Source organism: Saccostrea cucullata, unplaced genomic scaffold, assembly GCF_032062105.1.
Source record: "Saccostrea cucullata isolate Sc308-1 unplaced genomic scaffold, CSIRO_AGI_Scuc_v1 ctg210, whole genome shotgun sequence".
Taxonomy (NCBI): Eukaryota; Metazoa; Mollusca; class Bivalvia; order Ostreida; family Ostreidae; genus Saccostrea; species Saccostrea cuccullata.
This window is the reverse complement of record NW_026926147.1, coordinates 6,688-33,985: the sequence shown is the minus strand read 5'-3', so window position 1 is coordinate 33,985 and position 27,298 is coordinate 6,688. Positions and strand designations below refer to the sequence as shown.

The window sequence follows — 27,298 nt, the reverse complement described above, 5'->3', positions numbered from 1 at the left end:
CAATCACAACAACAAAACAGTTAAAACAACCCCTTTTGCTTGTATGTAGACAACACTTTGTGACATGTTACATCATAACCTTTTCTCATTCTGAACACTTCAGTTTGTTCATGTAAAGTTATCACTGACCATAAAGGAATTATTGCATTCAAGGAGTGAATCTTGTATAAAGAACTTTTCACTCCATCTTGTCTAATAACCTTGCTTTTTTTTAAAAAAGTACACAACTTCTCTCCTTAATATACGTCAATATACAAAACATATCGATTCTGTATACCATAATGTATTGTGAAATGCTTGTAAAGTACCACATGTATTTGCTGAGACATCACCAACTTGTGTAGACAGACGAGCACTATATCCAAATTCCCTGTGATGAGAGTTTTCACAACATCAATAGTTAAATCCTACGGACTTTTTGTCTTCATTTCTTCTTCTGAAGTTGCTTTTTCTGTTCTTTCTCTTTGGCTTTCCTTTCTTTCTCCTGAATTTTCTTTTCTTTCTCCATGCCAGTTTTAATTTCTTTAATTTTCTTTTTCAATAAGTCTCTGTCTTTACTACTAGCAATGCCCATTGTCTGGAAGGGAATAAATTAACAATTATTTCATGTTAATTTATCAAAGGTATAGCATATGCCTATTTATTATCCATTACTACATGTCAAACTCTAAATAATACATTCTGAAGAAATTTCTAAATCAAACATCTTAAAGATATGCATTAATTTTTTTTGTATTTGTATTTTTCTACAGAAATGAAGGATTCTAATCCCAAAATAAAAGCTTTTTTTAGAAAGACCAGTACAAATTTTCAAATGCTGAACCAATGAATCTCACCTTTAACTTTGTGCCATCTAGTTGAATTAGTTGAGGTCCTGTTATGTTTTTCTCAGCAAAGAGAGGAATATATTTCTCTAACTCGAGAAGCATTAACCAGTGGGCCACGTTTTCCACGGACCACTCCGAAATGGACCCGGACTGAAACTGATTGACCTGTCTCTTACTGGAAGATTTGTCCTACAGAAAATCAAATCAAATTGTTATGGCATACAGTAAAGCATGGTTATATCAAAACATGCTGATAATGAATTCACAATGACAGTCGAGTCATTTCCATTCCCTACTGTAGTTTAAACATATTATGGATCAAATAATGTAAATATCCAATCAAAATTGTGCATCCTTGGTACTTCTGCTGAGTGTTACCATGTTTTACGATATCTGAAATTCACCTGACTGTAGAACTTTATTTTGATATAATTTTCCAACCTCTACCATATCATGAATGATGAAGTTTGGCTCCTCCATAATGAGAGGGATACATGTATATGTACTTACATCAAGGGCTGGAGTTCCTGAGATATTTAGGGAGAAAAATGTCTTTTTGCCGTCATCATCGTCGTATTCTTGCACCATGTATGAAGAGGAAACATCACTTGTTGTACTGACACCTGAATCATAACAGTTTACAGTTTGAGATTTAGACCCGAGGTAGCAAGACATTTCTATTGTTAAGAAATCATTCATTTTCTGTATTTCTGATCTTATATTTTTTTAAAATCACTTGACTCTGATCCTATGAGGAGAAAAAAATGATTTAAAAGAAATGTGGAAGGACTTAAGGTGTGGAAAAGAAATCCCCTAGTATGTAAATTAATAACATTTACTAGCTGCATTACAAGACCCTGTACCCTTCTAGACACATTATCATAATCTAATACATGTTGAGCTGTTAGTAATAATTTGTTATATATAACACTAGTATTACTTATATGACTATATCATTTGTACGTGTATAACATAGACTGAAGCTAAACATATTCATGCATGGTTTTCAATATGGTAATGTAATACAACAAAACAAATGCACAAATGCTCTGTGTTCTGAATTGCAGTGTGATTTGAAACTGTGGATAGGTGAACAATCAAAGAAAGGGGGGTGAGGGTGTGACACGTTTGTTAAAGCCTACCTGGTAAAGATTTGGGAGAAGAACTCCTGACTGTTAGCCAGCAAGAAAAACAAGAGACAGGACAAATATACATTACTGAATACACAATACAGTACGGAAATTACAACTCTTCAAATTTACAAGAGACAGTAATCCAGAAATTCTCTCTTTCATCCATTCTTTCCCTCTCTCTATCTCTCTTAAGAAAGGAATCTATAAGACTTACCATCCAGCGACTCTGTGGACATATCCAGAGGACGCTTGGATATGAGAGTTATGCCCCCTTCCTCTCCCGAGCTCCCCTGCTCCTTATTAAGAGAACGATTGGACAACAAAACCACACCACTGTTTTCTGCATTACCTCCACTCTTACCAAATTTTAACAGTTTGGACAAACCTAGGCCTAGGTAAAGAGACATACAAATCATGTACACACTCGTCTCACAGATTTCCTGTCCCAAACAATATTCCTCCTTTCCCTGTCGAGATCCTGACTTTTTTTTCAACTATATAGATCCATGCTTTGAATCATGCTTTCTTGTATAATAAGGTTACAAAATACAAACTCTCCAATATTGCATGCTTTTTCATTCCTCCTTCTTTTTAGTTTGTAAGTAAAAGATGACAGTCTTGATTATCTCAGATTTAAGATTTTGTGTGAGACAGAAACAGCAGCACTTTGAAAGAAAATGTGTACCATTAAGACAGATTGAAGATGTTAATAGATTGCTTTACTTCATATTTACATTATTTAAAACATTTAGTAACAATTAATGTTGGATTATGAAGTCCAAATTGACCTTAAACTCTCAATTTTTTTATGCACTAGCCCTTGATCTTGACTGCTTTTAAGTTATGAACTTGAGTTTCTATTAATAAAGCTTTTTCACACTTCGGACTGATAATTCTATATTATTCACATCTTTGCCTACACACCTCCAAACTTTTTCCCCTTATTTATCTCTTAAAAAATTGCACTTTCTGCCAATTTCCAGTAAGATAGAATTTTTTTTAATGGTACAAAAATTTCTTCTACAAAATCTTTATATAAAAGAAACTTGGGTAAAATTAAACTCAAAGGCACATATTCAAAATTACTAGCAGGTAGTAAATATGCTGCATGCTCATGCAAACACAATAATTAATAATAATTGCTATCAATGCAACATATAAGAAATGACAGTACTAAACAAAAAGTGTTGAACAAATAATGTTTAATTATATTGTAGCAAGCAAGTCAAAATTTTGCACAACACTGTCAGTGAAGTGTACTGCATGAAGCCATAGTCCTATACATTTAACTAATTATGACAAAAAAGTAATCACATTTGCATGACTATTTTACATGAAATAACATTTGCCCAAAATTATAGGAATGTCAAATTTTCATTAATATTTTTTTTTTAGAAATGCTAGTATCCTTCTTTCAAGAAAATATCTAGGCTCTTTCCCTAATTGTTCAATGATTTATAGTACATGTATGAAGAATTGTTAAAGGAAAGTACTTGCAAATAAGAAACAGATAATTAACTGAATTAATTTCTTTTATGCATTTCAGGCAAGTAGCATTTTTTTTACTAGTAAATAAGTATTTAGTTTACTTTACCATTCAAATTCCAAACTTTAAATAGATAATTTTTCATTTTTTTTAAATATTATAAAAACATGACACAGAAATCTTCATGTGTTTCATTATTAGCCCTATATCTAGACTTTCTACTTTTTCTATACACCTGTAAATGCCCTAAATGCATAAATGCATGATGTTTAAGTCACACAAAAACAATGCATTACTCCAGCACACCGAAAGCTATATGTTACCTTTACTTTTTCCGGCACTGCCTATGGAGGGGATTTCCTCAGGGAGGGAGTCGGGGATTTCTGACTGCATGTTTTTAAACATCGGCTGGGAGGGGTCATATGATGTCTGGGACACAGTGGAGGAGGAGTCCTCGTTCTCACTGTCCTGCCTGAAATACACAGCCAATAAATTACGGAACTCACTGTTTATTTCATTAAGTTAGTACTAAATACACTGGCAAATTTGTCAAAATTGAATGTTAAGAGTGAATGAGTATTTGAATTATATAATGACTGCTGGATATACTTTGAATCTTTCTGGAAACATTGACAGAAATAATATTAATGTATTTCTTTAAATCATCCTGAAACAAATTTTGTTAAAGTGACATCACACTACATTAAGGGTACTGGAAACAAGTTACATAACATACTAAACTGTAATGGAATACGTAATTTGATTACTAACAGCACAATACACAGGAAAGCTTAAAGGTGCAATATTGATGATACAATGTATATATGATATATTAATACAATATTGTTCTTAATATTGCTAAGATATAACACTACATCTCTAAGTACTACTATATAGAAGTCTATAGATGAATATACTGGTATATACAGGTATATACAGCTAAAAATACTAATAACCATTTAAGAAACATTTTTTTAACACTATTTTTTCACAAACACAGTTGAAAATACGTGTTACACAGATCATTTCTCAGATATTCTCTTGTACCCTTGAATACTCGGTTTAGAAGCTCTTATAATAGAATGATATGAAAGTTATGTGGTATATAATCACTTCACAAGCAATAAGCAATGCTTAGGGCATATCTTCACTCAGGTACAAGTGTATTAATCACCACTCACTGGTTAACAAAATTAGTACAAAAATTGTCTTGCAACTCACAGCTTTAATTACATATATGACAGTTTCAATGTATTTGTGGTTAAATCAGAAGGGCACTAAGAACTGCACTAAGAGAGAGGAGGTTAATTCTATTCTGAGGACGTCTGCACTATAGGTGGTCACGATGCTGTGTGGGCGTGCCCTGACTACCTACCTGGAGTGGGACTGGTCACTGACAGAGTCACTGTCGGGCCCCTGGGGAGGTGGGGGAGGGGGTGGTATATTGGGGGGTTGTAATAAATTCTTCTGCTGAGCTTTTCTCTTTTTTGCATCACTTTTCTTGACTGTACTGTCGCTATAAAACAAATTGCTCGTGACAAAAATACACACAAAATAATGAGAAAACTGAAAAATCAGCTGAACCCTGAAGTTCTGTTAAAAACAAGGATGGCTGATTCTTGAAATAAAGGGTAGCTAATACTTGAAATTTAGCATTTGCAAATGAGACTAATTCTATATGAAAACAAACTTGGTGACAATGATTTGGGAACCTAGTTAATTATCTGTAAGTTTTACATAATTAAATGTCAAGTATTAATAAATGCAATTATTAAAAAAATCCTTCTTCAGAAAGTTTAAAAAAATAAATAACAAAGCTGAAATAAAAAGTTTTCAAAACATGTCATGATTAAGGACACTGAATACCTTAAAAGAAAATTATCACACAATATAACCACTACAAATAAGAGATAATGCCTTCACTTTCATGCAAATAATGATCAATCATGCACCAGAGGATGCATATTAAAATTTACTGTACATGTACTGTACATAATATAATACTACAGTGAGATATTGTTAACCATTCCACAGCAGGCATGTCTTCAGTGGGCTTGTTTATTTTAAATCATTAATTGTTGTTTTAATTAATAAAGTAAGAAATTTAAAGTAAGTTTTACTTTCACTTCAAATTTATAATGTACAATACCCAGTGAAGACTCTGTAGTGCATAACAACTCCAACAATTTCAAGAAAATGTCTTTTTATAATGAGAACTGAGTAATGACTTCAAAAATTTATAATTATTGTGCAATGACGGAAATTCACATTCATACAGGTATATCCTGGCTATTGTTTAGAAAAAAAATGCATCTTTTAACAAATGCTATGAATGTGCTGATTTGGAAGATTTTCTTCATTTCCTAGTTATTAGAGATACAACTTCATAACTGAAAAGTAAAAAAGAAATTGAATAGTACTCCAGTAGGAAACAAGTTCTTGCAGAGGAATCTACAATATATGTACAAGGAAATAGATATATTTTCTCGGTTACTACATACAAGAAGGTATTCAGAAAGAAAAATCTTGAGGCAGGTCCTACATGTAGGTTTCAGAATGTATTCATAAATTGACAATGGAAGAAAAAACAAAGAAAGAAATTGTTTACAATTTGAAATGCACAGACTTTGGGTAGGAAATTTTCTAAGTAAGATGGCCCCTTGTTATGCACTACTATTGAATAGAGTGAATAAGTACACACATACTATAAATAAACAAAAGCCCTTACAAAAATTCATCCTCACTACTACTGAAACTGAATGAAACAAAAGCAACATAAATATATATACTGATGATAAAACAGCCATTTTCAACTAAAAAATTCAGTGTGATAATGCAAAATAAAAAAAAATGACTTAGCAAATAAAAGGCAGCCAAAATGCATAATTAATGATTCTTAATTAAATTATATACAAGTATATAAACACAGATATGAAAAGTACAAATAACATGCCCCACATCAAAATGTTGCAAATTAATATTTTCTGGTCAGTTTATTCTGAATATAAAATGAGAACCATTGTACATTTGAAATGTTTCAAGCTAGAAGAAACATGCTTTATATGTAAAACAAAGATTTATGCAAGCATTTTTTTTTAAACATCAAAATTATCACTCTTATTCTTTAACCAAGAAAGAAAATTATAATTAATTTAGCTCAGGTCATTCTTAATTTTTTTATATACTAGATTTTTTTCAAAAAATAAATAAATAAATTACATCAGTTTGGGCCAGGAAATATTCTTTTTATATCAAACCAACCTGTCATGTTTGATCCAAGTCTCTAATCCACTTTCATCCTGTTCTTCCTCTACAATCTCGCCTTCAGAACCCTGTAATTTGTATAACTAATATTAATTTCTTCCTGTTGTAAAAAAATATTTAAGAATAAATCTATTATTAGGCCAAAGTTTTTATTTTTTTTGGTTTACGATTTTTTGACACAAAAATATGCGTTGGGCGGTTAAAAATAAAAATAATTTGGAACCTTGACATATTTTTCTCTTGAGTAGCATTGAAATGTATTCAAATGCCCTGTTACTGTTGATGGTTTTCATTCTTCTTACAAGTCTGAGTTTGCACTGGGACAAATATGGGTAAAATTAAGTGAATCTGCTATTCTCTGGTCAACCTTTCCACGTATGAAAAAGTTTTTGGAAACTCTCTCTGAAAGTCATGGACTGCTTTCACAACAAACTTTTACCTTAAGGTACGTGTGTCCATTAACCCAGACCCGAAATTTAAGGAGACATTTCTCCATCAAAGAAAGTTAGGGAGAAGTTTTGAAATTGAGGGAGACTTCTTGGCACACACAAATCATTATAAAACTATTTCATTGTTTATAGATTACAAACATTTCAATTAATTTTCTGTATAAACATTGTATTTAAAATGATTTAATAAGAGAAAAAGAATCTTAAAAGATATTTCCCGAAATTACAAGGTATATAAATATCTAGAAAAAAATTAATAAAACAACATTGACATTACATAAAATTTACAACTATGTGTACTACAATTGAAATGTAAAAGCTTCTTATCAGATTAATTGTTCATCAAACATTTTTTTTTTCATTTTTTATATAGTAGCACAACCTTAAACTTCTAAAATTTCTCTTCACATTAGATTGCCAGGCTTTTGGCATACTCATAATTTTGTTAATTTCTCTTCAAACTTTGTTTTCAATATAAAATTCAATTTTTAATAAAGGTTTTGATGCACATCTGCATGCTGATTGAACTACTTATGTTTATCGGATCCGATGTGTGACTTCTTAGGAAGTTAATAACTTCACAATTTAACAGTAAAAATATGTCTGTATTCACAGCATGAATTAATTATTTGACAATAAAAAGATCTAAAATCTTCTCCAACATCTTTAGCATGACATCGATAGCTGTCCAGCTGTTTTGCGTCTTGTTGTGTATAACTTGTAACGATGGACTTTTTCATACCCGGAAGTATAAAATCTAGAGGAGTTCCGACGGAGTATTCGATGCATTGGTCATTAGTACAGATACAGTCTGTAAGTGAGTCGCCCCCTAGGTTGGTCCTTGCGCTGTTCCGACATGTGGTTTGAAAATCTGTATTTGTGGAGGTCATTTGAATGTTTAAGATGTGTTGTAAATTCTAAAAACTGTCGTTTGGTCAAGAAAATTTCGGATTAAGAGTCCAGTTTCGAGAGTCAGACACATTATTTTTATTTTTGTAAATAGGGAAAAATAGGGTCGGCGGAATCGTAAACCAAGAGAAAAAAAAACTTTGGCCTTAATGAAATGCATATTGCTTTCAAGCAAAAACTCTTTCATATTATAGTTTTTCGCAATGTCTGCTTTCTTATTTTTGAGTGCTTTCCATATGGTGCAGTGGTTAGTTTGTTTGCACTAGGGTCACAGAGTAAGGAGTTGATCTTTAATAGGTTACAGGTTTGAATCCCACTGTGGGACATTAAGACCAGTCCTTTGAATGAGACTGTATAAAATGAGGTCCTGTGTCACAATAGTTGCTGGCATGATAAAGATCTCTCTCTGCTCAGAGGCATAAAGAGCCCAGTACAGGTCTAAATTTTCAGCCCTTCACCAAACAGTGGCATCTCAATACAAGTCAAAAATTCTCAAAGGCATGTTAAACAAAACATACTGATTTTAAGTAAATGTACCAAGTACCTTAATATTGCGTTTTGTAGGGGGTCGTCTGGCCCTGTTAGCAGCAGCGGCCAGTTGACCTTTGTCACGATTGGCTGAAGTGTCCAGTAGTGAGGTCTGAGGAACGGCGTCCCTAAAACTGTCCACTGAGGAACTGTCGTCATCTACACCATTCTCTGCAGAAAAAATAAAGTCTGTATTTAAATTAACAATTTCATACACATCAAAAAAACAATATTTTCTTTTTATAATATAAATCTTTTTTTTTCCTTCCAAAACTCCTTTAAATACACAAAGCATTTTTTATATCAAGCATAAATTATTCCTTTTTTCACTCTTTCATATCAAAGTTTCCTGTTTATTCATTTTATTGTCTCTCATATGAGTATTTACCTGTTCTGTTACTGGGTGATGCATCAGAACTGGATGATATTGATTCATTTAATGGAGAGGCTTCAACTTCTGAAATATATAACAGATATTGGTCAGAGATTCAAAACAAAACGTTCAAATATCAACTAATAGTTAATAAATGTAATATTTCAAAAACAGATCATTACATGCATTAGTTAACTATTTTTTGTTCTTACTTTGCATGAGTTTGGGTTGTATTGTTGGGGAGGGGAGGGGTTGCTGGCTGCTGGGGACCAGTACAGGTAGTCCTGCTACCTTCTGTACCTCCCCTAGCTCCTTCTCCAACTCAAAAATCTAAAACAGATCAAATTAAAGGTTAAGGCTACAAAGCAGAAATTTTATAATTTTCAAACTTCCATTCTGTTGGTCCAAAAATAATGTTTCTTAAAATTCAGAATATCTGGCATTGTTTCACATTATTACAAAACTGCTTTTTCTTTGCTAATTTTTAAAACTATGTCTTATTTTCTGTTAACTTATTTTTAGGTTTTTCAGTAGCAAAACAGAATAAATCCTTACTCTATCTTTGAGGGACTTGACTAAATCATCATATTGTTGATTTTTCTCTGCTTGCTGCTGTAAGAGGGATTCTCTTTCCTGAATAAAGTCCTTTTCCCTGTAAAATCATCATATACAGTGTAAAGTCAATTTAACTGTCACATCTTTACTATTTATAATTAAGTCGTTCCATCAAAATCATGCAAATAAGGCCATAATAAAAATATTCCTAGATTCTCATCCCCACCCGCCCCGATTTTATACCCCCGCCTCGATTTTTTTTTTAATTTCTGTTTTTCTTTGTGTTAATTTTTAAAACTATGTATTATATACCATTCTACTTTCGTTTTAAATCCCGCGAAAGTCGACATGATTTTGACAGTTGAAAAGATGGTAATATTGCTGTAATACATGCGTATATACTTTAAACAAGGGTCATTGGTTGAAAAAGATTGGTGATGATGTGAAGTAAGAGATAATTGAACCTTGACTATGACTTTTATTCAGGTATTGTAGATAAAATTACAACGATTGACCAGGTCAATAGAAAATCTGCAAAATTGAAAAAATAAAAAATATAAAATAAAAGCCGCCCGCCCGCCTCGATTTTTAAAAAAATTCGGATGAGAATCTAGCAATTTATTTATTATGGCCTAACCATTCATATACAGTCAAACCTCATTATCTCAAACCAAAGGGGACCAAGAAAAAACTTCAAGATAAACGATTCAAGATATTCATAGTTGGTACTTATTCATAGTATTCGATATATCCATGTTTGAGTTACCGAAGTTCAAATGTACAACAATTACAAATACTATTTCTTTTCCTTGTTTCACTTTCAGCTCACCTCTGTTGATAGTCTTTGATTAATTTCTTGGCCTTATGATACTTTTTCTCCAGACCTGCAAATTCTCCTTTCATTTTCCTCTCTAATGCAATATACTGTCCTTGAGATCCCTCCAGTAAATCCTATGAAAATAATCCAAATATGGAAATCATTATAAAGTTTACCCATGTTCTTAACAAAAGCCAATACACATTGAAGTGACTGAATTCAATCTTTAATGAAATGCAATTGAATCAACACTTAGAGCCAAGGAAGTTTTCATACTGGAAGAGTAAAACATAAAGTTGACAAGACGAGAAAATCTCTGAGAAAATGCCTGCTGTACCTGATAGTGGTTAATCTCTTTGCGATTACTTTCCAGTTTCTTCTCCATATCCCTCAGTCTGTGGGCCATCTGCTCACATTTCTTCTCCGTTTCTTTCTTCTGATTTTCTGCAGATTCCAGCATGATTATTTTTGCTTTCACTTTAGCCAGTTCTGCTTCAGTAACAGCATTCTTATACTGGGCCTAAGGAAAATAGAGAGTCATATGGTTAATGTTACCTCACAAATCATCTGACAATTGATCTTCAAAATGTTGGTTGATTACATCACAGAGTAAATACATTGATACTGTATACTTTTGAAAAAGGATTCTGAAATAAATCTATTTAATTTGAATTAAAGCTCATATATTTTTCTTGCTATTTAAGAGCAGACTAAAGTAAATGCAACATTGGCCTCTGAAAAATTCTACATGAGAGATAACCTTATTTTTTTTCCAAAATATAACTGTGAAATAAATTAAAACTTCTATTGAAAAAAATTGTATTAAACGACTTTGCAATATTCTCATATTCTATGAAACAAAAAAAAGATTAAAATCATTACATAGTGATGTTACAACATCTCACCTCTTTGAGTTTGATAAACAGTGCCTGAGACTCCATATCGGGAGATATGGACTCACTACTGCTCTCTTGTAGATCAAACACCTCCATCGCCGGCTTCTCCTCAGGGGACTCGGCGGGGCTCTCCCCCTCCAGGTCAGGGGGCATCATTAGGGGGGTGCTGTCCCCCGCCGCAGTCTCCATGACATCCATAGCTGAGCTATCCTGTTCTGAGTGATTGATTTGATTGTCTTCTTCTGTGTTCTCAGATTCATCAATGTCCTGCATTATAAGACAAATTTATAGCATCTATAGTATATACTATATCCAGAGGCCTAAGAGCAACTTTGCTCACCTAAGCAGAATAGCTGGGAAAATGCAGAAAGTTTATAGTATCTAAGCTTTACTCTTCACTATACAGATAACCATGCTGTGCCTCATGGCAAATTTTGTTCAATATGTTCAAAACTTAAAAACTGAGGCAAAGAGAATTCATAAAATGTCCGATTTGGGTTAATGTCAGGTTTTTGTTCAAAACCTAAAATCTGAGGCAGATACAATTCTTAGAATTTCTGAGCCTTTTTGGGCTTCTAAATTGTCAACAACTTAGAACAGACCTTGTCATCATCCACCACCTGATCTTCTTCATATTCCTCCTCCTCCTCCTCTTCCTCCTCATCCGTCTCGTCCAGTTCTCGCCCAGTCTCAGACACCCTCCTCATATGCTCGTGCTCCATGATCTCGTCTCGCGGGTGGAACTGCTCCTCCAGCTGACGATGGAGCTTCTCCTGTTCCATCTTCTTCATTTCCTCCCGCTTACGATCCTGTTCTAGGGATTGTTGGATCAGACGAGCCACTTCACTTCTACTGGGGTCTTTTTCCCTTCCAATCATAAATCTAAAATAAAGAAAATTAAATGATTAACCTTTAAAGTTCTTGTACACAGAGATTATATAATTGTATCATTAGCAACTCCTTTCTTTTGTAATGATGAATCACTTCAAATTCTATTTCAATGAATTTTACCTGGTAATTTAATTTAATTTAATACTATTTCACTATTATATAAAACATTTTAAGGAGTCAGTGACTTTTCTACACTCCTGTATGTTGGCAAGTCCCAATTCACACCCACCCCAAAAAAAACAATCTGAATGCCAGGTGCTTTAGACAACGATAGAATCAGATTTTGCTTTTGGAGAACATAGGGCTGATACATTGATGCTATAGACATCTTAGATACAGACTGATTCTAACATAACATCCTATACAAGATGTTCTGTTTTGTAAAGTTTTCCACAATGTTCTAGTTTTCCTTTTCAAAAGATAATGATTGTGAACAGAAAAAAATAATTATCAGATCTCAAGGGATGTAACAAATAATGAAGAGTTTTGTAGTGTATTACATAATGTAAACCCATAATTACAGTTCATTTTCTATCTGTTCATTGCAATCTTTCCAACATCTGCAGCTTCAGTTTTTGCATGAACATGATGAACACTTGATTAATCTGCCAGCTTTCCTCTATATATTTATATTGTTTGCAAAAACATTTCTTTCTTTTCTGTACCTGTGACTTTGTACAGTAGAGCAAATTATCTACAGTACTTGGCTATGCATAATTAGTGCAAAAAAAGTAGCCATGTGAAACTTACAAAATAATACCAGATTAAGAAGTATCTTTTTTAACTTATACATGTTGTATATAATATTATGCTTTTTTCTACTCATGTCTCTCACTTCCCAGAAATTACAATCTTCTGTTTTGCTTTTCATGCTTTGCTTTTTGAACATTCAGTCTTCGACATCAAAATGAAATGATATCTGCATTACTAATGTATGTAATACTTACTGCACTTTTCCACTGGTGTTCCTCAGTACGGAGGCAGCGTAGGCCTGTGTTACACCTACCAGACTCTTCCCATCCACCTCTATGATCTGGTCATTCACCTGAATTCTACAACAGCAAATGTATTCTGAAGTTAGATCAACATAAACAGAAAGGTCCGAAAAAAAAAAAATTCTTCAGCTCAGAAATAAGTATAGCTAGAAGCAAATATGTACATGCATTTATATGAACTTGAGCCAAGTTCCATTTGCTCCACTGGCAAAATATCACATAAATATTTTGCTTTGACCATATATTCTCTCTCTCTTAATCTCTCTCTCATATATCAAGAGGCTGCATGTTGACCCACTTTTTTAAACAAGAAAAGTACCTAATGAATCATAAATTTATATACCCTTTACTTCATCATAAGAATATAAATTATTACACAGTCCAGAGATACCACAGCTAGTACCTGCAGTTCAGTAGCGAAAAATCATTAACATCACTTCAAATGTACTTCTGTGAAAAAAAAACTTCAACATTTCTTTTTTTAACTTTAAGATAATATTAATAATTCCTCTAGATGCATGATCCTCTAGTGCATCTTTTAAAACATACTTTTTTAGTTAATTCTTTTTCTTACTTAATAAATCATTTTTACCCTTGCTCTTAATTTTGTAGTAAGATCCATTTAAATTTGTTCCCCATTTGCCCTATGTGAACTTATAATCAAGTTATAATCAACTGTCTGGGTGGTTTAAGACATACAGTAACTATTACCTGGAATGCATTTTGATAAGGTCTTTAAACATCTGCTCACAGAGAGAAATGATACTTTTCAATATATCTAAATCTACAGATAAGATCAACAATGGCACACGAGTTTATGTTATTTTTTATCTCGTCTACCTTGCACATAAACATCTTGAATCACTTCATTCATTCTTGTAACTAAAACCTCTTTTTTGAGGAAAAATGGGTGCATGCCTTCATGTATCTGAAATAGCAATTTTTATCATTCTCTCTAGTGTACCCCATAAACTCCAGAATTATCAAAAAGATGGATCAGTACTTTCTTCATTTTACACCCAAGCATTTATAAACCTTTACTGACTATCTTTTTTTTTCAATTTTGCAATTTGAAAATTTTTTTTTTTTTTTGCCTGTTAACATTATATTAGGACTTGAAACAATTTTGTTTGACAGTATAATTACATAATGACAATCAACATATTTTACCTGTGCCATGCTTATTCCCCAAAAAGTTCCTTAAACACCGATTTTACAAAAAAAAAAAAAAAATACAGACGTTTATGTTTAGGAAATATCACAAATATTCCAAGGAAATTTTTCCTTTAAACACTGTTCCTTCAAAATGGGCAATACTAGATGAAAGGAATATTCTCCTGAAGACCTGCCCAGAAAACATGTGGAACTTGTACATCCATATTTATCACATATGCTTGTAGTAGTCAGGAATGCCCTTACAATCAGACAGGAATATCTTGTCCTAGAGAATCATTAAGAAACTCACAAACAGATGGACTTCTTTATCCCCTAAGATTAACAGCTGTCTAAAAGATCCCTCTCAAAGACTAGAAGCCTCATTTTACAAGCCCCCCTTCTACATGAAGATGTTCTGTCAAAAATTTACAAGCACAAAAAAGAGGGAGAAAAAAAGAAGCATAAAAAAGCAAGATAAACAGTTTTTATTTTTTTTTTACTGCATTACCCAGCCCCTAGCAATTCCATTAACATTTGAGCCACTTTTCACATCAACAAATACACAGAATAATCTGCTTTATCACCGACTTTTACCCCCTAACACACTCTCTCCTCCTCAGAAAAAGGGTGGATAAATTAAAAGAAAAAAGCTACTAAATCATTTCCATTTGCAAAGAGAAACATTTATAAACATTTTTCTTTAGCAGGGCTCTTAAACTTTCCAATACCTGGATACTTTAAATTCTTGAAGAAATCACCTAAAATATGCTGAATATTTTGGATTGCCGTACAGAAATAGAACATCCTGACAATTTGCTGCCTGCAGATTCTAAGAATAGATAAAACCAAAAATATGTTCTAATTACCCAATATAGCTGCCCAAATACTTGAGTTGATTTATTTTACTATAAAATCACTCATTTTACTTCTACAGCTTAAATAACACGGTCTAAATTGGAAAACTGTGCTTACTTACAGAGGAAATAAAATGTTCATAATTCAGCATTGCAGGCATGAAATATGGGTCACTAAAGTCAGATGGCTGATGGGCATACAGACAGCTTCACTGATAAGTTTAACACTGTTAACACTGTCTAGAACAAGATGTTGTCTGGGCTTGATTAACCTACTTCTGACCACAGTCAGATGCTGTAAAATTTGATTGATTTATAACTAGAACTTTGAGATTGAAAGGGGGGGGGGGTGTAAATAGTGTAAGTCATTCTAAATTTACAAAAAAAAGGGGGGGGGTGGGAAGGTGTGCAAATAAAAATCATTTATCCTTACTTTTAATAATACACAGAGGAGTGTTTTTATATACTTGATAATAAAAAATGATAAGGTTAAACACAAAAAATAGATATTTTCTCAGCATGCCTACATGTATAGGCCTATATGAACCAACATCAAAGGATAATCTGACAAGATGAACAGATTGAGTTGTAGCCCTGCAAGAAATTTTGTTATGCTCTACTGCTATCAAAAATTTATTTTTTATCTGATCAAGATGCCATTGCTTCATTCTGTCTATTTATCAGAATGTCTTAAATGTATCAGATTCTTAAACGTAAAAGAAGAACTTGACTAGACTCTTAAAATGAATCGTTAGTTATACGTCATGCTGAGATCACACACACATTGTTACATAATGAATACAAAGACGGAATGCAGTCAAGTAAAAACATGTCTATTGTACACTGCGTATCTCTCCACAAACTCCAATTTTCTCTCATCAAAGAAATATCCCAAATACCGGAACATTCAATGAACATTATGAGAATTATGCAGGTAATCTGCTCAGCCTCTGTGCAATAAAATGTTACAGTGAAGGTCAAGGCCATGACATAGTTTTTCTTCTAGTGTAACAAATCCAGGTCAAGGTCATGACATAGTTTTTTTTTTCTAGTGTAGCAGACCCCCATCAAGGCCATAACATAGGTTTTTTATTCTAGTGTAACGGTGAAGGTCAAGGCAAGGAAATAGTTTTTCTAGTCTAACAGATTCAGGTCAAAAGTCATGACCTAGTTTTTAAAGTATAACTGCTTCCTACCTTGTGTCCCTCTGAGCAGCTCCTCCTTCTGTCAGGGTCTTTATAAATATTCCTAGTTTCTCTAACCCTGCATCAGCACCTACTCCCATACCAATGATACTGAGGCCTAATCCCTCAGGACCTGTAAAGATACAGTCACACTGTAATTCTTCAACATCAGTGCCTAATACTTTCAGCTGGTTAAGATCATATTAATTTCAATCATGTGTAGTTATTCCTAATGTTACACATTGTTAAGCATGACCAAAATTACAAGGCTAAAAGGAAGTATATTTGATCTTTTTCCTTAGTTCACACACTAACAATTCATCTGATAAAAGTGTCATTTTATGGATCACCATATCACTATAGCTTACAGAGCTCATTTGAAGCTCATACCTTAAAAAGAATTTATAAGCATGGGGACACATTTTTTTTGTTGTTGCGAAAATCACATTTTATGCTGAAAATATATTCTCTTGCAAATACTTTCAATTTTGATAAATATGCATTTTCAATCATTCTACATTTTTCTTAATTTCATTCTGCCAGAAAATTTAAACAGACATTCATGTTATTCTAATTATTTCCCCCACCTGGATGGGAAACAAACACTCTCCCTATACATGTATTGTGTAAATTATTTGATCAAACACACAATGCCTTTTGAAGTTTCCTTTAGTGAATCTTTAACTTGGTGAATGATCTTGATTAACATGATTAACACCTTCAGAGAACATCATGGATACTGTAATAGGTCAACATTTCTTTTTTCTTAATGAGTCTGCTCTAACAACATTTAGGACAAAATCTGGAATTTAATCACTTCCTACACTTAAATGTTAAACTTTTAATGTTAGTCTGACATATATTTAAGGTGTTACATTACTAATGCTTACAGTCTAACTTTCCTTTTTTATATTCAGCACATGCAATAAATTCTATCACAAATGAAAATTTTGAGAATTATAATTTATCATCAACTTAAAGTTATCATCATAAGCTCAGCAATATTTCATTGAAGTATAAACCTAGTACACACCTTTGATAAGATCGACTGGAAATACATCCATTTTCTCGACTCTTTTCTCTAATTCATATTCCGCTGAGGCTGCTACTGGGTCAACATCCTCATTTCTTCTATCATACTCATCAGTAGAGAAGGTGTGAAAAAGCTGTAGAAGATGAAATAGTATTTAAAATCGTCAGAATTTCCGCAGTTATCTCATTTTACAAATTTGAAAACACTCTTAATAGTAATTTGAATCAACATGAAACAAAAGGTATTTGAAAAATATATAACACATGGATTCAAGCTAGCTAATTATCTGAGAAAATTTTTACCACAAAAGCCAATAATGGGTAACACAATTTAACAACCCCTTATTTCAATATTTTTAAGTCTAACCACATCACTGAGCTTTCTCAGCCTAACATATTCTCAGCAACTCTATGAAATTTACCTTGTACTGTAACACTGCATGGTGTTTGAACATTTATTTTTACCCTGATGAAACTGCCTTTGTATTTTAACCCTGATTTACTCTTAATTTTTTAGCCCTTCTATTTCTTAAACAAGTTTAAACTCAAAATTCTTTGTATGACAGGTGCTTTCCCATGAACTGAGAGCTGTGAAGGAGGCTTATATAATCCACTGTACCATTATCTCATATTTAACCATGTATTTTATCCAGGTTTCTTTACCCTGATGTTTTATCTTGTATTATAACCCTGGTGTTTCATCCTGCATTTTTATTTTAATTTAGTGTTTTACTCTATATTTTAAGTTAGTGTTTTACTCTATATTTTAATCCAGTGTTTTACTCTATATTTTAATTTAGTGTTTTACTCTGTATTTTAATTTAGTGTTTTACTCTGTATTTTTACCCTGATTTTAACTGTTCCTTGTATTTTAACACCGGTGCTTTACCTTGATGGGGGCCTTGCTGAACCTGACTTTAGTTGTTTTCTTGTAGTTCTGTTCTTCATCGGATGATTCATCTGTGCTGTCCAGACCCTCTATCTCTATGAAGTCATGTGAGACACAGACATAGTCATGGAATTCTGAAAAACCATGGAAACAAAGCTGGCATTAAAAATATTTCGTGAAAGTGCCGAGTTGTTAAGATATTGTGTAAAATTTCATACTGCTTTGTTCATTTAAAAAATTTGGTATATGAAAAAGAAAATTTTTCCATAGCTTTCCAGCTTCATGAATACACACCATACAGCCAAAGCATCCTTGTTAAGTTTGTAATATCAATTTACATGTATGTTAATTAAGACTAAATACTGATAAATTAACTGTAGACATGTACATGCTGTTGAACTATAAACTGCATGATATTGTAGAACAAAGTACAAATTCATATGCAGAGCCATCAAAGAATTCAAATAGTCATCACAGATTAAACTTGATCTAGTTTTATTGGATCCCCCAATTTCCCAGTTCCTTTCCTGAACACATGCTACACATGGCAAACTCTGACCTTGGCCAGTTTTACAATGTTTACTGTATAGGTAAATGCCCCGGCTCAATAACAATACTGAATAACCCTAAACATTTATAGCTTACACATAAAACTGAGGCTTTTAACACCTTGGTCCCCCCAGCAAGAGAACACTGAATATTATGACATAGTACTTGACAAATACATTAAAATTTAAACGTTTGACATTTTTCACTGACCAACTAAAATCATAATTTTTTTTAAATACTGACCAGCATGGCTGTCTGAGTGGACTGTGTCCGGTTCCTCATGCCCATCCCCTGCCTCTCTCGGGGGAATCTCGGTCTTGGCATCAGAGTACACCCCACTCCTAGAGCTGTCAATAAAGTAAAAGAACAATGTAAAATTACAACTCTTCACTAAAAGAGGGTTCATCTTTAATATTATTCTATCATCCTTATTTTGTTATTATTAATTTTTGAAATCAAATTTCTACAAGTAATCGGGTACAATGCTTGAATAATGTCCTCGAGAAAACAACATAAATACCGGTATAATATATCACACGTATAAATATGTGAATCATTTTAAAAAGATAACAATTCATTCAAAAGCAATGTGTATCAAACATACTCTGAAAGAATTTTCCATGCTTACTTACTTATGACAAAATAGAAAGGCATTAACCGTAACTCTACATTTAGAAAAATATAATTTATAAATACTTTATATATGTGAATAAAAATACACAGAAAAAAATACAAATAGATCAGATGGATCAAATGAGTACTTTAACAGCATTTTCCTAAATTTTTTGCAGGATATATTGCTATTGGAAAGAAAACAATAAAACTTACTTTCGCCTTTTTTCCTGGATATGAAGTAAAGTTAATCTAGTTGGTTTATCAATAATAATCATAATTTTTTTCCGATACATTTATCACTAGATAACATTTCCTCATTACACCATGTTAACACAAACGATCCCTAAGCCACAACACAGCAATGAACTTTTGAACATGAATTTCAAGCACTTATGAATGAAACAGCGACTGAAATTTGGATACAATGTAACTCTGGCTGCCTGCAATTGGTTCACATCTGTCTTCAATATATACAATGGGAAGGCGTATTGTTTTCACAAAAAAAAATTCTCCATGAAAGCTGCTCTTCTCAAAATTCTTATACAACAGTGACATCAACTTCCTTATAATACGTAAATATACACCAAAGCTTTTGTAATTTATGTGCAAGTGAAAAACTATTTACATTAATAAACAAAAATAATACATCTGAAATGATTATATACTCCTTAGATAAAAGAGCGATAAGCCAAATTCATAGAACTAGAGCTTAAGAGTCTGGAAGCCAAAAATTGACAAGGATAAATGCACAATCCAGCAAACTCCCTGTCTACTGCACTGAGAGAATTGACTGATAAGCTTTTCAATTTCGTAGGTGTACATTTATCACCTTGGAACAAAGTAAAGGTTATCCCATTACCAGGGAAACTGATTAGCCACGAACACTAAATATGACCCATGTGTTTACTCTGAAGTTTCTTACAGCCCTTAATTGCTCCAATAAACTTTTAACTTTCTATATTTTGAATGAAGGAAGTACCTTTTCGAGTGCCTCAATCTGGGACCATTAATCACTAATTAACAATCAAGTGCATAACAAATGCTCAAGTACCAGCTAACACCTACAGCAGTTTTAATTTGATTATTTCCCAGAACTTTTGTATTTGTTCAGAGTGTTCCTTTATGAGACAGGTACAAACATACAAGCCATACTGTGTGACGTAGATTTCTGCATGGAAAAAGTATAACTCCCTGTATTAAACAATTTTTTTTTAAAGTCAATTAAAGCATTCTTTAAAAAATTATTATTAAATCCCCAATAGACTAACCAATTATTAATGTTTCTTTCTTTAGTATATTTCTTTTGACCTAAACAACTATGTTTTACCCTCCAATAACAAAATAATATCCCCTTTTTCATTTCTGTTTCTATTTTCACTAATTACTTTTTTGTGTAACAAGTGTATAAACAAAATAAAAAAAATGTAACATCATTAATGCCTTGTCATAGACTAAGTTATGAAAATATGTATCAGCATGGAAATGCCATGGAAAAAAAGAAAACTATCTATAAACACTTATATTTTCAATTTTACATGACTAAAAAATTTCGAAAATTGCATTAACAGTCTTCTCTTCTCAGACATCTTATCTTTGCGATGCCATGTTTGCACTTTATCAATAGGAACAATGATTGTTTATAGTTTAACAGTAAATGAGGAAAAAACTAGGGAATGTAAATTAGTAATCATATCCCTAAATCCTGTACCAAATTATAGACATACATATGAAAAAAAAATATAATTTAAATCTGTAGTATTTAATTATGTCGGTGGGGAAATAAAAAAAACCTGTCAGCTTTGGTGCCAAGCGTCTACTACTACAGTAACTGCATTTGTACTGCCTGTAAAAAGTAGTTGCCCTTGTACATGCAGTTTAAAATTTGTTGTGGAAGTAGTAAAAGAGTAATATGTTAGAAACATTTTACATATTGTAATATTTTGAAATATAAAGTGAAAAATAAAGAAACCATGCACTTTTTTGTGCCTGTCAATAGTATAAATAGATATACATTTTTTCAATGCCAGGCACTGTAGCTTTCTGGTTGTCCATCCCATTCTTTTTTTTTTAGACCAGTGAGCTACAAATCTGCAGCTATCTTTATTGTGATTGTGTGATTGTCAAAGTGAATGTCAAACTGAATGTGTATAGATAAAACAGAAAAGTGATTGAAATTTTACATTTTATGATTTCAGCTCTGTTGTAATACTTTTATTACATGACAAAGCTTTACCTAAACTGACTGCTAGATATTTAACAAGTGATTTTTTCAAACAATGAAATCTTGCTATCCATTATAAACATATTTTGACCACAAGAATGTAGATCGAAATTTCAGCATAAAATTTGTACAAATGACAGATTTTCCATGAACTCTTTGATTAAATCTCTTTATGCTTTTAATATTACAAGACAAAAACAAAAACTTGATTCAATAGTATTTCTTAAAGATTAACAAGTTGAATTTTTGTTATCCATTAAAAGAGAATTTTTACCACAACAAGGTAATTTTAGTATAAAATCTGTACAATTTACGACAGATTTTCTGTCAAGTTTGGCACCTATGCTGACAATTTAGTGTGTCTGTCACTGTCAGGTATAATATAAGATTATTATACCTCTACTGATTTTTCCCTATATAAAAATTAGATAGTAAAATGTGAAAAATTCCATAGAAATCACTGTGAACTGACTAATCTCTGTGCGTTAGTCAAATAAGCTATTCCCTGCTTCAGAAGCTAATTTGGAGTTATCCGTAATCCTCTAGATTTTACTTTTGTATCTGTATAATATGTTATTGGACTAATTCCTGTGCATTAGTCAAGTGAGCTAATCTCCGCTCTGAAAGCTAATTTCCTGTCATTCATAGTCCTCTATTTTTTTTTACTTTTGTATCGGTATAATGAAACAGTTAAAAAGTATATCATTGAGGGAGTTAGCAAGATTCAAGTTCCCCTCAACCGTGACTATTTCCCTTGGCTGTGCCTCGGGAAATAGTCCTGGCCTTGGGGAACTAGAATCTTGCAAACTCTATCAATGATATATTTTAACTGTACAGTGTTTTCCCTAAGAACCGGCTACCGGCCAAATTGACCGCTTCAAATGACAAAAATGCCACTTTGAAATAAAAATTTGTTGTAAGGTCCACAGAGTTTCTGTGTATAAACCTCAGCCCCTGGCCCGTTACAATTGATCTCTAACCCTTTACTTTAAGATAAAGGGAAAACACTGACTGTATACTATTTATTACTTACCCTGTTCTTGTATATTTGTCAGAGTCTTCTGTCACCACATCTGTGGGATGCTTCTTTACTGGCGGCGTGGACTCCCCGTTCCGCGATTCCTGGTAGTTCTCATCATTAACGTAAGTAGAGGATTTCACATTCTCGTAGTGATGCGAGGCAGGAAGCTGGTCTACCATGGAAGGCAGGGTAGTGGAATAGTTACCCGAACTGGGCGGAGACACGTGGCTCTGATATGGTGGGGGTGGGGGGTTAGGATAAGGGGGTGGGGGTGGCAAGTGGCACTTTGGAATCACAGGTTCATAGAGATCTGAGTCACTGTCAACTCCTTTGTTGGATATCACAGAAGATGGTGAGTGGGCAGCCTGAGAAGACTCCTTTGGCACAATCTCTTCTTCAATGTCTTTTGGCGATGTAGTCCTCTGGTCTCTTTCTGAGTGATAATGTGAAGTGGATTCGAGCATACCTGATTTTGAACTGGTGACATTTTGGTAAGGCCTTTCACTTTCATTGTCAATTACATGTGGTGCACTGTCATTAGAATTCACACTTTTAAAATCCAGCTTTGCTTCACTAATGACCCTTTTCTCAACACTTTCATTGAGGGGGGATGATTTTAAAGAATCACTCTTCCTTTGATCCATAAACTCATTTACTATATCACTAGTAGGGGAGAGAGATGGTGGATGGGTAGTTTTAGTGGGTGATGGAGGAGTCCTGTTAGGGGGTGGGGGTGCTGTTCGTTTGGGGACAGGGGACTGTCTTCGGGCTGGCGCACTACTCACAACAGAGGAATCACTACTAGATCCAGTGTTCAAAACTATATTAGGCTTACTGGGTATGGGAGGTTTAGTTCCTGGAATTTGTCTGGTGGGCGATGTAACACTCTTTTTATCTCCTACTAAGGAGGGTTTTCCCTCATCAACATATTCTGACTTTATCTCTTTTTTAGATTCTGAACTTATAGATGATTCATTACTTCTGTTTTCTAAACAGTCCATTGAACGAGACAACTTCTGATTTTTGCTTTTGGTCCAGCCATAAAGACTTCCTTCTGAAATATCGGACATTTGTTCTCTCAGTTCCCATGAACGTCTTTTTGATTGAAAATCATTGTTTGTCTCCGATTTGTGGGATAAGTAGGAGTCGGCTCTGTTAATGGCGGCCTGAATTTCTTCTTTACTTAACCGTTTGGCACTGTCCTTCCTTCCATCACTATCAAACCTCTTTTGTCTCATGACAACACTTTCAGAAGGTTTATAGTTTCGGGGTAACGTCACAGGCCTTTCTCCATCATAAGAATGCTGAGCAGTGCCTGCTGCTTCTAGGGAATCTGATCTGGATCTCAGGGTGGCAGGTTCATTCACTTCTTGCTTGGAACTGTTGGATAACAAATTTTCATCGGACTGGATTTTCCTTGCACCCAGTCCCCTTGATGATATTGAATGATCATATCCCCGATGTAGAATGCTTCCCAACTCTCCATTCTGTTTTCCCAATGAATCTTCTTTTCTGGCAATATCTGGATTAGCTCTACTTTCATACTGTCTTCGCTTCCAAAGGAGTCCTCCAGCCATGTTACTAAATGCATGTGAGCTCTTATGTTCAAACTTAGATTTACCCCCTGTGCTGCCTGAATCCATAGCCTGGTCCTTATCCATTCTCTCTATTGCATCTTTGGACGGGGCCTTTTTTGTATGGTCTGGAGATAGGGCTGGGGACAATGGACCTGAAGCAGAGGAGGACAATTTTCGTGGTCGGGTTAATTGAACAGGTTCCACAGGGGCTCTATTTTTTTCTTCCATTTTTGCAAACAGAGCTCTAGTATACATGAATCTCTGTACATGATTTGCAGCATCGTGCAGGTTGGGCTGACTGTTTTCTGTCTGCACATTTCCGGTAGACTGTATATCACATGTCTTTTTCCTCTTGATCTCTGGCGAGCGGTCGCCCTCTGATGTCACGGCCCTGCTGGCAGACAGGGACCTGGCCTCCTCAGGTTTTCTGGGCCCTTGCTGAAATTTTTCTTTCATCCTGCTTACATTGGACCCATACAACAATCTACCTCTTAGTGCAGAGTCTCCTACTGTGTTACCCTCCATGTTGGAAGAATTCAGTGAAGATGTTCTGGATGACACTGGGCTTTCTTTCTGAGATCCTTCATCGGAGAAAGCACTTCCACTGCGAACACGGCTTCCTGCTAGTATTTCTGCTCTGGGACTTTTATATGATGTCATGGTAAGTCATCTTTATGAGGAGGACAGTTTATATCACAGAGTGCTCACAAATCTCATACACGTATGGAGAACCCCTTTGTCCGGGGTATCTGTCATCCAGACTGGAATGTCTTTACCCATTACATTTTTGGAACCTTTAATAAAAAAACAACAGAACAATGAATATTGAGCAAATCGTTTAACTGAATCAGATATTGTTATTTCTGATTATGAATAATAATAGATTTAGACTGAATACACTTACTTAGTACTTATAATTTATCAAAAATAATTTATAAGCTACATGTACAAGATTATTCCAATTACCTTTAATAGGCATTCACTTATTAATAAAAAAGAAAACAAAGTGTGAAAATTTTTCACCATTCTTTAAAATCATTCAATAGCACATTCACTTCAACTCATAATTTTTATTTCCTCCATAATAAATTAATATACCAAACAGGTTCAAGTACAATTAATAAGGCCATAAGGGGTGTGTAATATTGCATACACATCAATTAATACAGAAAATTGTAGTATTTGAAAACCAAACACAAAATATTGTGATATTTTTTCCCCATATTGTAGTATTCTCAGTGTGCTAGCAAAAGTTTTACAATGAGTAAAGAACAATACTGTGTCTGGATTCAACACTATGCTACATTGAAATTTTCCTGTTTTAGATACTATTGCAGTGTTTTAAAGATAACAATGAAGGGAGACTTAAGATTTATTTATTTTGTTTTTCACTATACATGTATCATGTATATAATATCTAAATAGTTTATAAATTTTTGTTTCCTTTCTTTTTTCTTTTGAAGTTTTTAAAAACATTCTGAAAAAATAAACTAATCTGGGTTGATCTGTTGATGAAGACTGTCCTTATACTTCTTTTTAATAAAATTAATAAACAATGCATTTTTGACAAGTCAAATAAAACTTTAAGAGAAATGGACAAGCTCCCAATAAATTGGGCCAAAGATAAAAAATGATTTGTCTGATGTACTCCAACCAACCCATGAAAACTGCCCCTACCCAATCATTTTTTTCAGCACTTTAAATATTTAATTTTTTTATATTAGAAATAGAGATTGTTTCATTTTGAAGCTAAGGTATATAATTTCTACTGGATGCTTTTAGATTGAAAATTTTCATAGCAATAAATATTAAATCTATAGGTTACCCAATTGTATTGAAAACATGAATAAATTTCTGAGTTTGTGATTTTTTATGATAGTAATGAATTTGATCAATACTGTTAAGCAAAAAAAAAAAAAAAACTACCTACCTACCTACCCACCTTGAAAAATGTGGGTCAGAGTACATCAAACAAAAATATTTTTAATGATGGCCTTGTCATTCTTATCATAATATGCCATCAAATATATCATTTTAATATAACAATTCTTCTAATGTAGCTATAACCACCTAACATAACAATATAAAGGCATTCCAATTCTCACTTAATGCACCTGCATGCTCTCTTTTAATATTAGAGTGCAAGGTCACAATTTGATGGCATTTTAAATATTGATCATCATAAGTACTACATGTAAATAAAACCAAATATCATGAATGAAAGTTTGGCGTTAAAGTTGACAAGATTTTCTATTTAACATGCAAGTCATCGATTTTTATGATAATAAGTTTATCATATCAGATACGTTAAACATTCCAAACATTTTTAAAATGATTGCCAAAGAAATTGGGGAAATGGGATGGGACATCTGACTCATAAAAAGTAAAAATCATTAAAATGCAGTGGGTTAACACTACCATTTTTCTTCTGTCATTGGTCTATTGGTGAAGGGGGGGTTAGAGTTAGACACACCAAAATGATCTGTTTGAGTGAAGACGAAAGGTAGTACATTACATTCACTGAAAGCTATAGAGAATTTAAAACAGTTCGCCCTCTATCAACTGATAACTGAAACTTATCTGTTTAATCTTATCCAATTTAAATAACCTGGTAATGTTAAATGTGACTTTTAAGTTTTCCAATAGGAACCACTGACTGGCAGAAGAAAATGGTTTTGCACAAAATTTCCAATTTTGACGAAGTCGTACATTTACACAAAATAGTAAAGAAAATCCATCAATATATATCTGCGACACAACCATTATCTTATGTAATTTATCTTAAGAACCCGAATACAAAAGCCAAAATATTCTACTAATCCCTGCTGAGAAGTCGAGAAACCTGCTCGGCGCACCCGAAACTTACACCTTCCCCAGTTTTCATTCTTAGGAAGTTTATGCGCAAAATAGATTAAAATCAATATTTTTTTATTTATCTATCAAAGAGATGTCAATAAATAAATTAAAACTTAGCATCTAAGCAACTTAAAATGAAGAAAACAACACACACCCTCTCCACTTCGTTGACATAGGCCGACATCTTGAATATGTAACCTTTGACACAGAAGATCCCGGATG

General features: G+C 33.3%; 1 protein-coding gene across 7 annotated transcripts; it reads right to left on the bottom strand.

The window, feature by feature from the left end:
• Positions 1–215: 215 nt before the first annotated feature.
• On the bottom strand, positions 216–27,298 carry LOC134270932 (neurabin-1-like). 7 transcript variants are annotated; one of them, XM_062753193.1, is made up of 24 exons: positions 27,231–27,298; positions 22,656–25,014; positions 19,030–19,133; positions 18,238–18,371; positions 17,350–17,482; positions 16,329–16,449; positions 13,076–13,180; positions 11,840–12,119; positions 11,247–11,504; positions 10,679–10,861; positions 10,354–10,475; positions 9,525–9,621; positions 9,182–9,299; positions 8,985–9,053; positions 8,613–8,767; positions 6,708–6,778; positions 6,175–6,201; positions 4,822–4,962; positions 3,770–3,918; positions 2,175–2,351; positions 1,970–1,999; positions 1,338–1,450; positions 837–1,016; positions 216–577 (listed from the first exon to the last, which is right to left on the bottom strand). In XM_062753193.1, exons 2-24 carry the CDS (start codon positions 24,878–24,880, stop codon positions 425–427), a joined length of 5,145 nt encoding a protein of 1,714 aa, XP_062609177.1. In that variant the 5' UTR covers positions 24,881–25,014; positions 27,231–27,298; the 3' UTR covers positions 216–424. The 7 variants fall into 7 exon arrangements, with proteins under 7 accessions (XP_062609177.1, XP_062609180.1, XP_062609181.1 ...); XM_062753196.1 differs by lacking the exon at positions 1,970–1,999; XM_062753197.1 differs by lacking the exon at positions 4,822–4,962.

What these genes read in the sequence shown, in the direction of transcription:
- LOC134270932 (XM_062753193.1), bottom strand. Translation starts at nt 24,880, where the DNA reads ATGACATCATATAAAAGTCCCAGAGCAGAAATACTAGCAGGAAGCCGT. An exon ending in CCACTCAGACAGCCATGCTG is followed by an intron (nt 18,372 to 19,029) that starts GTCAGTATTTAA and finishes ATGGTTTTTCAG; the next exon opens with AATTCCATGACTATGTCTGT. An exon ending in AGTAGTGAGGATGAATTTTT is followed by an intron (nt 4,963 to 6,174) that starts GTAAGGGCTTTT and finishes TTTGTTTTATAG; the next exon opens with CGACAGTACAGTCAAGAAAA.